Raw genomic sequence first — 13,883 nt, forward strand, 5'->3', positions numbered from 1 at the left:
GGGGGGGAGAGACAATGCTGGGCTGGGCATTTCGGGAGACGTGTTGAAAACCTACGTTTAAAGAACCAATTTGCAGAGCCACTCTCCTGCTGAGGAAGGTCCCATGGCCATTATGGGAGTCCCTGCCAGGTCTTGCAGGGTCCGTAACAGGATTCTTCTGCTACTCTAAATTCTACTTGAATTTTAAGGTGATCAGAGTGTTTAATCCAATAAAATAAAGCCAAGGAAAGGAAAATAAATGTAAACCAAGTTTATTTTGCTTTTTAAGTAGTGTTCTTAAAGCACTACAGCATGGTAAACAATGTAATTAGTAGAAGTCATCTCAAAAGCCAGAATTCTTCTTTAATGAGCTTGTTAAAAAGATGCAGCCTAGTCTAACAGGATAAATATTTTAACCATTTCACTTCGAGTTAATGAAGGCTCACAAATGAGCAACACTCCTCATTGAGGAAAACAAAAAGCTGTTGTCGACAAAGCGACAGCACACACACAAAAACAAAAGAACTGTGTAAAAATAACTAACTGTACTGTGTTCCCATACTCTTTTTTTCCAAGTTGCTTTACAATGGGATGATATGCACATGATCTTGCTGCAAACTTGCCATACAACTTGCAAATACCAGTAAGCCTAGCCTTGCCACAGCCCAAAAGCTGCTCATGTCTGATGCAGCACTCACCATCCTATACCTAACAAATCATCTGATGGACTTTACTTATTTACCCTTTTCTTCTAGACTGCAGGACAGGCTAGTAAGAAAGTGTTCCCTAATTGGAAAAAAAATCTGTGTTCTAACTGGAAAATGTATAATTTTGCAATAGACTTTACAAGTTATATGTTTTGCCTCTTTTACCCTTAGCCACAAAATGGGCATGAAGTGTTTTTTATTTTTAAAATGCCTTAATTTCCAACTTCATGCAAATCTAAATAAAGATGACCAAAACAAAAAAGCTTAAACAATGGAAGGATATTTCACAGAAAATTTCTTATACAAAAACACATAAGAAAAAAGGGCCACTAGGTGACATCTTAAATTTACAAATTGGCATCATTTTGGTCAACAAATATCCAAGTCCTGTTTTCTTTTACAACAAAGCAGCTGTACAGAAAGAAAACAGTGCAACTGGTTATTTTTTAATCACACATTTCCTCAGGAATTTCATGTGGATTAAGGATGCCAGGGACAGACATCTGAAGTTTGTGTTTCTCCTCCTGAGCCTGTCGAAGAGCTGTCTCTCTTTCTTCCAGGAATAAGTCAGACGTGTCTTCACCTGCAAATTCCTGTGGGAACAAAGCAGGTGAGAAAATCCATTATAATCCAAACATCCGGCAAAGATCATCAAAAACTAGAAAGGCAGTTACGATGCAAAGTTCCAGAACTTGTGTATGTATATATGTATGTGTATGTATGTGTATATGTATGTGTGTGTGTGTGTATAATTTTATGCAATAATTTGTTTAAAAACAACACTCAATGTTTGAAACAGAACAGTGACTTCACATGTTAGAAAGCAGATGCCACAATTAGTGCAGATCCCCTTTTCATACCCTGATAGTTCTGCCCTTAAATTTTTGGTCCTCCAACTCAAACACCCGCAAGTGATTCCAACTATTCTCCCTTGCTTGTCCTTCATGCATGAAAGCAACATCCTTCCATCCAAGTCTATATAGTGCTCCTTCTCTTTTATTACATGTTGTCAAAGCCTACCTCCTGCATGAAACCTTTGACTGAACCCTTTTGTTTCAGTAGAGGGTGGGAGGGCTAATTTAGCGTAACTGCATTTACATTTAGTCTCCCCCCATTTTTGCCTTTCTACCGTGTCAAAAAAATAAACTGAAAGCTTTTTAAGGCAAGTACTTGTCATTTTGCTTAAGACTACTCCTTAAAGCTATATTATGTGTTCTTTTCTTTAACTGAAGAGTGAATAAAGAAAAGCACACAATAATCACAGGGCAATACCGTATTATACTAGGTGTATGGGCATTTCATGCACCCTTCCCATGAGGAAGTCTCCCTGCAGCTTGGAACTAGAAACTAAAGTTACCCCAGCACTTTAGATGTTTGCTACCTTTACCAATATGACAAAATAAAAAAATTCCTTCAGTAGCACCTTAAAGACCAACTAAGTTTATATTTTGGTATGAGCTTTCGTGTGCATGCACACTTCTTCAGATACCACGAAAGTTTTGTAAAATCATCTAGCAACTGACTTGGCATACCAACCAATGGAGCATGACAGAAACTAGCAATACATAGGTCTCAACAACAACAAAAAACCCCTCATGATTTAGTCTACTTGAAGTCCCATATGCATTCAGAGTAAGGGAGGAAATTCCAGACATACCTTTATCTGTACCAGGAAGTCCCTAAGGTGTTCCTTGAAAGCAGGAATATCCTGATTTAAACTGAAGAGTCCTGTTACAAACAGTTTAACCTGTGCACTGAAGTAATAAAAAAAGAGAAACACACAAAGAAGAGCAATTAAGACCACTAGTAGTTGCACTCAAGTTCTATTTAACCTTTTAATTCTAAACACACTTACTCTTGAAGATGAGGAAATGCAGATTTAAGGAGATTAGCAACATACTCCTGAATAAACATTTGGTTGCTCACTGGATTTCCAGGGTTTAGAGGAGTACTTATTTTTCCTTCTTCTACTAAGTTGAACATGTATGCAAGAATTGATGCATGCATTGTCAAACCTGGTGAAAGTACACAAAGGAGAGTAATATTTAGATTAGAATGTATACAGTAACTGAACTCACTGTAGCTCAAGCCGTACAGGTCTTCCATCCCACTTCTCCACAATTACTTACCAGCAGTGTGAGACGTGTCTGTTACAACAGAGAAAATGTGCTGAAGAATGTCACAGAAATAAGTCTGGTAAAAACTCTGGGCAGCAGCTTCTTCTTGTGCAACGTTTTGTAAAAGTGTATAAAGGATCTGAAGACCTAGAAGAAAGTACATGAAGCTATTCAAAATTTTAGCGTCTGTAGAAGTTATGCATTCTAGAAACCAAGTGAACTACATCAAGGTATGAGCTACACAGAAGCAAGAAAGTTATTAGTCTGGGAATTGTACTATTTAAATGAAATAACCAGACTCATGACTACCACATTTAAAATGAATGGACACACTTGGAGTGTCCACTCCACCAAACCCGGACTCAATAGAATTCCCATAAATTCTTGAGGGAAGCTGAAAATCAAGTTTCAAATCTGTTAGGCAGGTATATAGTACAGCCTCTTTTCAGAAATAGGTAAGAACAGGCATCCCCAAACTCGGCCCTCCTGATGTTTTGGGACTACAACTCTCATCATCCTTAGCTTACAGGGTCAGGGATGATGGGAACTGTAGTCCTAAAACATATGGAGGGCATTCAGAAGGAAGCAAAGGATATTGGTGATTAGTAGGGAGCTCTGGGAATGTGAGGCATGGGAGTCCGAAAAATTAAGTATAATTGGCTATAATTGGAATGTTTTCTCTAATTGGAATTGTATGATTAATTTGGATTTGTAAAAATGTAATTGGGACTAATTTCAATGTGATTTGATGTGTTTTAATTGGAAAATTTAATAAAAAGTATTTTAAAAAAACATCTGGAGGGCCGAGTTTGGGGGTGCCTGGGTAAGAATCTACATGCCCACATGTTCTAGGCAGAGGAGGATAGTTCAGCACAACTAGCTGACTTACTCAAGCGTAAGAGCTGAGAAAATTAGGACAAGTCACCTGTATCTGCAACGTTTCTCATTGTGTGCTTGAAAGCCCAAATGATAGAATCCAGTACTAGTTTGAACTGTGCAGGTGGGATGGCCAGGAATGCTGGGAAGCAATGGGAGTTTACTGCTTGTAGTAGCAAGAAAAAGTTTGTTCTGTGTTCAGGATATTCTTCAAAGTCCTAATGGCAGAGGAAGGAGAAAACAGAAAAAATAACTTTACACAATATAGTCTGGCCAAAACAGATTTTTAGAACTTCACATTACTTTAAAAAGCACCCCTAAGTAAAATAATCCAGGGCAGCAGCAGCTGCACAACAGCCACCAGTTGTTTAAGAGCCCAAACCTAATTTTGAAAGAAGTTTCAAAACAATTCAAATCATGGTTTGATTTACAAGTTTTCAGCACTAGTGTGTACCTGAGGCAGACCAAAACTTTAAACTATGCTCTAGCCTAGTTTGATCTACACTTTTTAACAATGGTTAAAACAATTGTTTCCTTAAAGTTGCTTCCAGTGAATGACTGAATATAGCAAGGAGAATTCAGTAAGCCATGAAATGAACGCCAGAGAACTGTCAGAACATTTTTTGCTCAGTTTGAAGTTCTGGTACGCTAATTCAAGCAAGATTTTCAGAGCTAGATACCCCTACATATGTGTCAGGCTTAAGTATTTTGCCTTTACTTTTCACGGAAAGGCACCAGTAAGTTTTTTATAAGGTTCCTTCTTAGATTTCATTTCCACCTCCAAGAAGAATAGCTCTAACAGCCACTACATGGCAAGCCTCATGAGCAGCAGCCTATAAATGCTTCACACATACATTTACAAGGAACACTACAATTTCAAACAGAGACAACTGAATGTGGTTCACAGCAGTGAAGAAACTCGAGGCATTCCTGTTTGTTGCAGTACTTTGTGAATTACCTTATTGATCATATTTAACGTGCATTCAAAGACAGCATCAAATATCTGAGGTATTTCAGCAGTAATGTGTCCTCCCAGCTTGTTTACTATGATAGCCATTGTACTAAGCACTTCAGGCTCTCTGGCAGCTGGAACATTCCTCTGGTAATCAATAAGAACTGCATCCAGCAATGGCGGAACAAAGTTTTCAGCTACCTAAAGAGAGAGAAAGGGTTGTACTGTAACACAAGGCCTACTATATGTTTGAATGTGCATTTGCCATTCAATGAGGTTGCTGACACTTGAGAAGTCCACTTACCATCTGAGGATCATTGGATCTGCTCACCCAGCCAGAAATTAGTTTTAAAGTTTCCCTTTTTACTGTTCTCATACTTCTGATCAGAGGTTGCTTCGTAACCATTTCTCCTGAAAGAGTTTGAGGTCAGTTACAACCCAGGAATACATACTTTGTAAAACAATTCAAAAGTATTTTTTACCCTCCCATTCCACAGAACGTCCCAAGGTAGCTACCCATCTAAAACCAATAAAACAACAAACAGAAATATGCCAGATAAAATCCAGGGCAAAGCAAGCAGCTGTCAAAAACTTGTAAAAATCAATTTGAACTTTAAACAGCAATTTTCCAACAGAACAATTTCAAAATCCAGTAAAGGTCACAAGAACATCATATAAGCTCCAAAACCTTTATAGAAACAAATGTCTTAAGCAGAGGCTGGATGGGCATGTGCCATGTATTATTTAGCTGAGATTCTTGCATTGCCCGGGGGTTGGACTAGATGACCCTCAGGGTTCCTTCCAACTCTACAATTCTACCTTAGGGTAAAAGTTCTGACCCTTTTATTATAGCCGGCTACTGGACAGCATATACCAGGCACCGGCAACCTCTAGCCCATGGGCCGGATCCAGCCCACGGAGGCTGTTTATCCGGCCCATGAGCCGCCCAGTCACTGAGCCGCCCGCTTTGTATTGCAATGCTTCCTCATGTGAAACCATGTTGATTCTTATGAAGGCAATTTGATGTGTTGTAGTGACCACACCATGCAAGGGTTCCCCTATCCCATCCATTCATTAAATTTAATCTTGTTCTAACCACCCTTTGCTTTTCAAACAACATAAACCATTCCATCACTTCACCCGTGTCTTTTACCCAAGCTAATTCATTCAGTAGATGAAACAAAATAAAAAAATTCCTTCCAGCAGCACCTTAAAGACCAACTAAGTTTTTTTTATTTTGTATGAGCTTTCGTGTGCATGCACACTTCTTCAGATACCATGCACACGAAAGCTCATACCAAAATAAAAAAATTAGTTGGTCTTCAAGCTGCTGCTGCTGGAAGGATTTTTTTTATTTTGTTTCAACTACGTCAGACCAACACAGCTACCTACCTGTAACTAGAACTCATTCAGTAGATGTTATTTATTTAAGTACTTATTCAGCTCAGTATCAAATAGCAAAGCAGGAAGTAGTTAAATTAAAAAAATATAGTATTTATACCCCAGCCATCTGGCTGGGTTTTCCCAGCCACTCTGGGCGGCTTCCAACAAAATATTAAAATACAATAGTCCTTCAGATATCAAAGCTTCCCTAAACAGGGCTGCCTTCAGATGTCTCCTAAAAGTCTGGTTGTTATTTTTCCCTTTGACATCTAGTGGGAGGGTGTTCCACACGGTGGGCACCACTACCGAGAAGGCCCTTGGCATGGGGGTGGAGACGATGCCATTTAGTGCTTTAAAGGTCAGCACCAACACTATGAAATGTGCTCGGAAACATACTGGGAGCCAATATAGGTCTTTCAAGACCGGTGTTATGTGGTCTCGGCAGCCGTTCCCAGTCACCAATCTAGCTGCTGCATTCTGGATTAGTTGTAGTTTCCAGGTCACCTTCAAAAGGTAGCCCCACATAAAGCACATTGCAGTAGTCCAAGTGGGAGATAACTAGAGCATGCACCACTCTGGCTAGACAGTCTGCAGGCAGGTAGGGTCTCAGCCTGCGTACCAGATGGAGCTGATAGACAGCTGCCCTGGACACAGAATAGACCTGCCCCTCCAGGCTGCGCACCTGGTCCTTCAGGGGCACACTTACCCCATTCAGGACCAGGGAGTCCTCCGTACCTGCCTGCCTCCTGTCGCCCCAAAACAGTACTTCTGTCTTGTCAGGATTCAACCTCAACCTGTTAGCTGCCATCCATCCTCCAACCGCTTCCAGACACTCACACAGAACCTTCACTGGTTCTGATTTGAAAGAGAGGTAGAGCTGGGTATCATCCGCATACTGATGAAGCCCCAGCCTAAACCCCCTGATCTCTCCCAGCGGCTTCATGTCTCAGCGATTGTTTCATTGCCCTCAGATCTGTGGAAAACCATGGGGCTGTCCTGGCTCCATTCAATCGGAGGGTGCTTAGGAGCCACAGAGTCAATATATTAGATCTCGCTCCGTTGAATCTGAATTGTAAGACACTCCAAATACTTATGTTAAAGCAAGTAATACTCACCATTTGCCTGAATAGCTGCAGAAATGTTTTCACTGAGGCACTTGTACACATTCAGCATATCCAAGTAGATTCTGCCCAGCTGAATCACAAAGGGATGCCCAACAGCTTTACATGCCCGCACATTTGTTTTCAGAATGCTCCCCAATTGCTTAACAGTTTCAGAGTCCTTTAGGATATCAACGTTCTGTGGAACAGAAGTAAACCACGTATATACAGTATATATATTTCCTGATACTTGATTTGGTATTTTATTCTATCATTTTATCTGTGTTTCATGTCACCTGGAACACTACGTTAAAACTAAATGTAATAATAGTAATAAATTAATTATCCTCCTCCTCTTCCCTGGCCAGCATGAAAATAGTCTGTTGGTGTTTTTTTTGGGGGGGGGGAGAGAATTCCTTCCTCCGTTCCCAGTGCAGAAACGGCATGCTGATGAAGATATGCTTTTTTCAATTTAATTAATTAATTAAATAAATTTGGATACCACCCTATACCAGTAGATCCCTGCTTAAGTTTTTCTTTACTAGCCTGCATTTTGCTTACTAGGAGGGTGGTAGCAGCTTGTAAGTTTGGGTTGGGACAGTGCTTAAGAAGGCTGCCTTTAGCCAAATTAGCTGATGCCTCTCTCTCTTCTCCTATTTCGCACCACATCCCCACAGAATTCCACCACAGCATCTTGGAAGGCAGGTCAATCTCATTTCAGCACTGCCCACCAAAGGAAGGTTCCAAATGATATGCATAAAGCTAGTAATGACATGCTTCATCAGCCTCCAGTGAACTGGAAAAAAAAAAATACTCCTTTTGTCCACTATGCTCTATGAAGGTTGCTACAATTTTACTATGGCGAAGCAGAAACTGCAAGTTACACGAGGCCAAACGGTAAAACTGGAAGTAAAATTAATGTGTTTTGCACCCAATACATGGAATGAAGTAGCTCGTGTAACTTAACACACCTCAACACAATAAAACCTTTGAAAATTGGGAGTAAATTATTTGAAGCAGCACTGATTTGGGTGACCACTGCCACAGCAGCCATTTTGTGGCTGGTCATGCCTTCATGGCAGCCATTTTGTGGTTGCTCACATATGCAAGTGTCTCCGTAGGTTCAAAATGAAGAAAACCCAATAGAAAATATGCTTACTTTTGTGGCCTGTTGAATTATGCTGTCCCATACTTGATTAGGCAGTAACATGTATTTCTCTATCAAATGCTCTTGTACCGTCTGGTCAGTCTGTGCTCCAATCATGTATCCAACAGCTTCGTAGAAAGTATGCACCTAGTTGAGGTATCAAATGTACCAAAACATATAGCTGAATATGCTAAAATATCGTAAGCCTATACATGCATTTCAGACTGGTATTTAAAACAGGTGCATTTATTTAAATTATCTGTTCAACGGTGAAGCTTCATCTTCTTCTAAAACATGTGAATTATTGCTCAAAATTAGGGCTTTTTAAAGACAACCTAAAAACACAACTTAAAAGGTTGACAAATAAATGAAGAACACACATGAACTTAGGCTAACAGTGCACCAAGGAGTCAGATTTCCCACTATGGAACAAAGACCACCTACTTTACTATGCAGAAAATTTGGCATTTATATAGCTAACTAGATGTGAATGCTACAGCACTATTTTGGGCAGAGGAGAAGCAGTTGGAGCTTGCCAATGCTTTGTACCATGTACCGTACATGTGTCCCAAAAGTTCAAAACCACTGTTTTAAGTCCAAAAATGCTCTTCTGTGAATGTAAGAGCTCTTTCATATCCAACACACTCCCAAAGAATTCATTCCAAGCTTTCTCCATACATCTTTCATTTTAAGTCATGAGTGGAGAAACTATCAGCTCAAAGGCTGCACTTCCTCATCGGTGAAAACCTTATTGGGGGGGCACATATCAGTGGGCAGAGGCAAAACTGACAGAGCAACAGATGTGTCTTGCTGCTGTCCACCCTCAGGCCCAAGGCTCTATATTCCTGTTTTATTAAGTTGAGTGACATACCTGTTGTGGTTGAAGGTCACAAATGATTGTATTAATGTTGTTCAGGATCTCATCAATGAATGGCATGACCTCTCCCACCTGGACTTGAACAAAGTGTCTGCGGCATTTCTGCGCTATTTTTATAAAAGTATCGCAAGCCATGTCTTGGACACCATCGTGGGTTTCTATAGCAGAGCAAGAGAATAGTTGTGAATACAAAAAATTACTGTATACAATGTGTTACTGTTTCTCAGGTTTCATCTTTCCACAGAAATCTTGCAAAGTTGGCCTATTTCTCTTTTCTAAATTTAGGTAATATTTTGGTGTCTTCTATTGGGGCTTCAGGAAATGAAATTGGAAGAGAGATGCTACTCAGAATCTTGAGTCAAATGAATACATTCCTGCTTCTCAAAGTCCAAAGGTAGTCCAGGATCAAAAGCAGTTAACTATTTCAAAATTTAGATTGCAAGAAATACTTGTTACTGTGAAAACAAAGTGAGCATTCCAGATAAATTACCATGCATAAATTCAAACAGCTTGTTGACAACCGTCTTCAGAAATTTCCAGTGGGCTCTCAGAAACCTTGGATATTGCCCTACTATATACATTATATTGGATGCGATAATAGCTTTATTATCCTTCCCTCGCTTTTGCTCGCAAAGTCCCAGAAGGTCCTACAAAAAGAAAGAAAGAAGAAATATAGAGTTGCACTATTAGAAGTTAAATTTGAAAGCTTTTTTTTCTATTCCGTTTGCAGCATTCAGAATATTTTATAGAACCTCTACAAAGTCCCCATTTTTCTTTTCAATAAATGCCTGCATTACCTTAAAGGCTTCTCCTTTTCTCAAATGGAAGGGAAGCACACACTGGCCCCCATTAAGAGCTACTGGGATGTGTGTGTGTTTTGATGGGGTTCTTTTGCATTATAACAATCTATTGCAAGTTGCCTTGAGGATCTTCCATCAAAAGGTGTTGTGCAAGTCTTAAAATAACTTCAGTTATTTTATTTGAACTGCCACTAGCATGTCTACATTTAAGTGCAGGCATCCCCAAACTTCGGCCCTCCAGATGTTTTGGACTACAATTCCCATCTTCCCCGACCACTAGTCCTCTTAGCTAGGGATCATGGGAGTTGTAGTCCAAAACATCTGGAGGGCCGCAGTTTGGGGATGCCTGTTTAAGTGTGTTGACTCCAAGATAATAATTGAGGCTGCATCAGCAACAGAAGCTGCATGTTACCTTTATGAAATCCCGCCTTTCCTGGAGTTAACTATGGCCACTGGTAAGATTAGCATTCCCTAGCACTTTTGTTCAGATATTGCTTTTTAAAAACAGACTATGTTCCGCCTCTTTCTGGATACTCTGATTTGTTTCCCCCAAGAGTTACTAACATTTCTCTGTCCAGATATATGCTATACATGGTGCTGACTCTGAAGATGGGTTAGAAATGTCAACTGCTGCAGAATTCAGCAGCCAGGTTTGAACATAACACGAATCCTGGCACGAATGCACAGGCTGCCAATTAGTTTCTGGTCCCAATTCAAACTGACGGTTTTTGACCTATAATTCTCAAAATGCCTCAGGACTGCAGTACCTCAAGGACCAAAAACATTCTCTTTCTCCCAGGCCTTTGGCTAATTAAATGATACATATACACGGGTGGCGCTGTGGGTTAAACCACAGAGCCTAGGGCTTTGCTGATCAGAAGGTTGGCGGTTCGAATCCCCACAGCGGGGTGAGCTCCCATTGCTCGGTCCCAGCTCTTGCCAACCTAGCAGTTTGAAAGCATGCCAGTGCAAGTAAATAGGCGTTTCCATGTGCTGCTCTGGTTCGCCAGAAGCAGCTTTGTCATGCTGGCCACATGACCTGGAAGCTGTACGCCGGCTCCCTCGGCCAATAACGCGAGATGAGGGCTGCAACCCCAGTCGGTCACGACTGGACCTAATTTTGTAAACTGCCCTTTGATCCTCAGATGAAGAGCAGTGTAGAAACATAATAAATACCTTTATTACTGTTACAAGAAACCTCTTCTCATCTTCTTCATGCATTGCCCCACTGATTGAGCCTATGGCCCAACATAGAGTGTTTAGATTTTTCCATGACCATTCGGTACCATTTACTTGATTGTGAAGTTTCTCTGTCATTATTCGCTCAGTATCTGCGTAATCCAAATGAGTAAGGTAAACTAGAAAAAGGAAAATTGGCCATCTATGAAAATGAGCATTACATATTTTCAGGGTTTCAGAGTAACATCTATGCTTAAGAAATATAGTTAGTATTTAAAGATAAAAGTGCTGTAGTGCTTGTTTATTTACTTAATCACACACAGTTCATCTTAACATCACAATACTATACATCATTCAATACTATAAGTGGGTATAGGTTTAAAGTAAGTGTTCACATAATTATACAGTGGTACCTTGGGTTACAAATGCTTCAGGTTACAAACACTTCAGGTTAAAAACTCTGCTAACCCAGAAATAGTACCTCGGGTTAAGAACTTTGCTTCAGGATAAGAACAGAAATCGTGCTCCAGTGGCGCGGCTGCAGCAAGAGGCCCCATTAGCTAAACTGGCGCTTCAGGTTAAGAACAGTTTCAGGTTAAGAATGGACCTCTGGAACGAATTAAGTTCTTAACCAGAGGTACCACTGTATTTCACTATACAGCCATGTTATTATACATAATTAGGGTAACTAAAGGGTGCCCTGCAGTTTCCCTAAGGTTATGGGGCTCTCTGCCAAGTAAGACATATCAAGCACGCATTATCTAGATTTGTGTAAAAGCAATATAGGCCCTAGTTGGTCTCCTAGGCTTCTGTAGGCATTTGTGACCTAATTTTCCAAGCACAGGATGACCACCAAGACAGAGCTAATATCATAAAGACTTTATCTAATAAGGACTCCAGGCAGTACCTGAAATTAAAATCATAGTTGACAGAAGCATGTAGAACAAATCTGCATTACACTGTTTACAAAGAGCTACAATACACACACATGGCCCTGGGATGATCATGGAGTTGCAGGAAATTATTATTTTAACTTACCTAGCGTTTCTCTCATGTTTTTGTACAAATTGATAGAATCTGTGTCTTTCATGAATTCTCGGACAACTTCCCCTTGGTCATTTTCTACAACAAGCACTTCCTCTGGTTTTGCCATGCGGCTAACCATCAACAACCGCACCTATATTTAAGGGCGGGGGGGGGGGGGACAGAGAAACACACACAAATTGTATATTCCTAAGTATTTTCATACAAGAATATTGCTAAATATATTTACACCTATTTTTAAACAAGCAGCCGGTGCACTCACAATGAGGCAGGCACACATTCCAATTAATGTCATCTGACTGCAGCAAGCAGGCTTCCTACCTTGTGACTTTATAAAGGATTAATATTGTTTTTATTTTAACCGCCATGAACCATGAAAATCCACCTAATATTTTTCACAATACTAGGGGAGGCCCAGCTGGATGGGTGGGGTATAAATAATAAATTATTATTACTATTATCATTATTATAGTTCAGAGAAACAAGTCCAAACTTGATGAGTTGAAGCAGTAAACTCGTATGAAATGATTTTGGAACTGCTTCTGAAAAAATCAAGCCACCAGACATTCAGAAGAATGATTAAGCCAAACTATGACAGAGATTATAAGCAAGTTGGAAGATTCCTATTACCTTAGACAGAACAGGAAGATAAAGTTGTCTCCGGGGAGGAACATCAAAATGCTGAGTCCCCGAAAGTAATGGCGAAGCAGATGTTGAAAATGGGCTCTCTCTATATAGTTCAGCAGCCAGATGATTCCAGTACTCCAGACAAATCTTAAAGATTTCAGTTTCTTCAACTTCAGATACCAGCAGCATGTAATGGAGGGCCTAAAGTAAATTTATGGTGATTACTTAATCTATATATATAAAAATGTAGGCATTGCGCACACGGATGTAATAGCCCTTCACCGTAACCGCTGAACCAAATTGCATCAAATTAGGACAAAGTGTTCCTTGCCTATCAGGGAGGGATCTGGCGTATGTTTTTCCCCAAAAAACCCACACCTGTCACACCTAAAATAATGATTAAACGCAAAAAGTGGCGCCCCTATTACGCGTCACCAGCAAAAACTCTGAAGACTCCAGCAGCATCCAATAGACAGAGGGCAGGACAACGTCACCCCCCCCGACATGCTATAACCGCCAAAACGGCCATTACCCCTCAAAGCCAGACGACGGGAGATACGCAGAGTACAACAAACACCGCAAACACCCCACTAGCCAACCCACACCCCCGTTGCCACCCCCACAAACTGGACCTCGCTGTCCAAACAAAAATTCCACAAGGCAGGCCATACTCCACAGCCCCCACTGCCGCCGCTGACTCAGCCAGCACCCCCCCCCCACAAGCCAACCCTGTGCTTCTTGCCGCCGCCACAAAACCAACAAACAAAAAGCACCTCGCCACCGCTGAAAAAAACAACGCCAACCAAAGCAGGAACCTCCACCACCCCCGCCTGAAGCAGGACCTTGCCTCCAAAGCATCAACCCCGTGGCAGGCCAGGACCCGCGCCCGCCGCTGCCGCCAACATAAGCCGGACCTCCCCACCAAACCACAAACCCCGCAACAGTCCATTTTAGCTGCCGCCACCAACGACGTCGCCGCAGAAACCGGCAAACCAAAAAGGCCAAAACCCACCTCCACAGGATGCGCGAAACGCGCCAGACCCCACAGTTCCCACCGCAAAAAACCATTTAGAAGGGCCGTCGCGTCCGCAAACG

General features: G+C 41.0%; 1 protein-coding gene across 4 annotated transcripts in view; it reads right to left on the bottom strand.

Moving 5' to 3' along the window:
* Nucleotides 1-235: 235 nt before the first annotated feature.
* XPO1 (exportin 1) overlaps nt 236-13,883 on the bottom strand; it is a 42,754-nt gene continuing 29,106 nt past the window's right edge. For all 4 annotated transcript variants that reach the window (XM_035110894.3, XM_088666897.1, XM_035110893.3 and 1 more), the window contains exons 12-25: nt 12,792-12,989; nt 12,156-12,294; nt 11,115-11,296; nt 9,629-9,785; nt 9,133-9,296; nt 8,274-8,408; nt 7,130-7,313; nt 4,936-5,042; nt 4,638-4,832; nt 3,729-3,897; nt 2,816-2,950; nt 2,542-2,701; nt 2,344-2,440; nt 236-1,279 (exon numbers count right to left, since the gene is read on the bottom strand). In XM_035110894.3, coding sequence (XP_034966785.1) covers nt 1,133-1,279; nt 2,344-2,440; nt 2,542-2,701; nt 2,816-2,950; nt 3,729-3,897; nt 4,638-4,832; nt 4,936-5,042; nt 7,130-7,313; nt 8,274-8,408; nt 9,133-9,296; nt 9,629-9,785; nt 11,115-11,296; nt 12,156-12,294; nt 12,792-12,989 — 2,169 coding nt within the window. In that variant the 3' untranslated portion in view covers nt 236-1,132. The remainder of the gene's footprint in view (nt 1,280-2,343; nt 2,441-2,541; nt 2,702-2,815; nt 2,951-3,728; nt 3,898-4,637; nt 4,833-4,935; nt 5,043-7,129; nt 7,314-8,273; nt 8,409-9,132; nt 9,297-9,628; nt 9,786-11,114; nt 11,297-12,155; nt 12,295-12,791; nt 12,990-13,883) is intronic.

This window comes from Zootoca vivipara, chromosome 3 (assembly GCF_965207765.1).
Source record: "Zootoca vivipara chromosome 3, rZooViv2.hap1.1, whole genome shotgun sequence".
Classification (NCBI taxonomy): domain Eukaryota; kingdom Metazoa; phylum Chordata; class Lepidosauria; order Squamata; family Lacertidae; genus Zootoca; species Zootoca vivipara.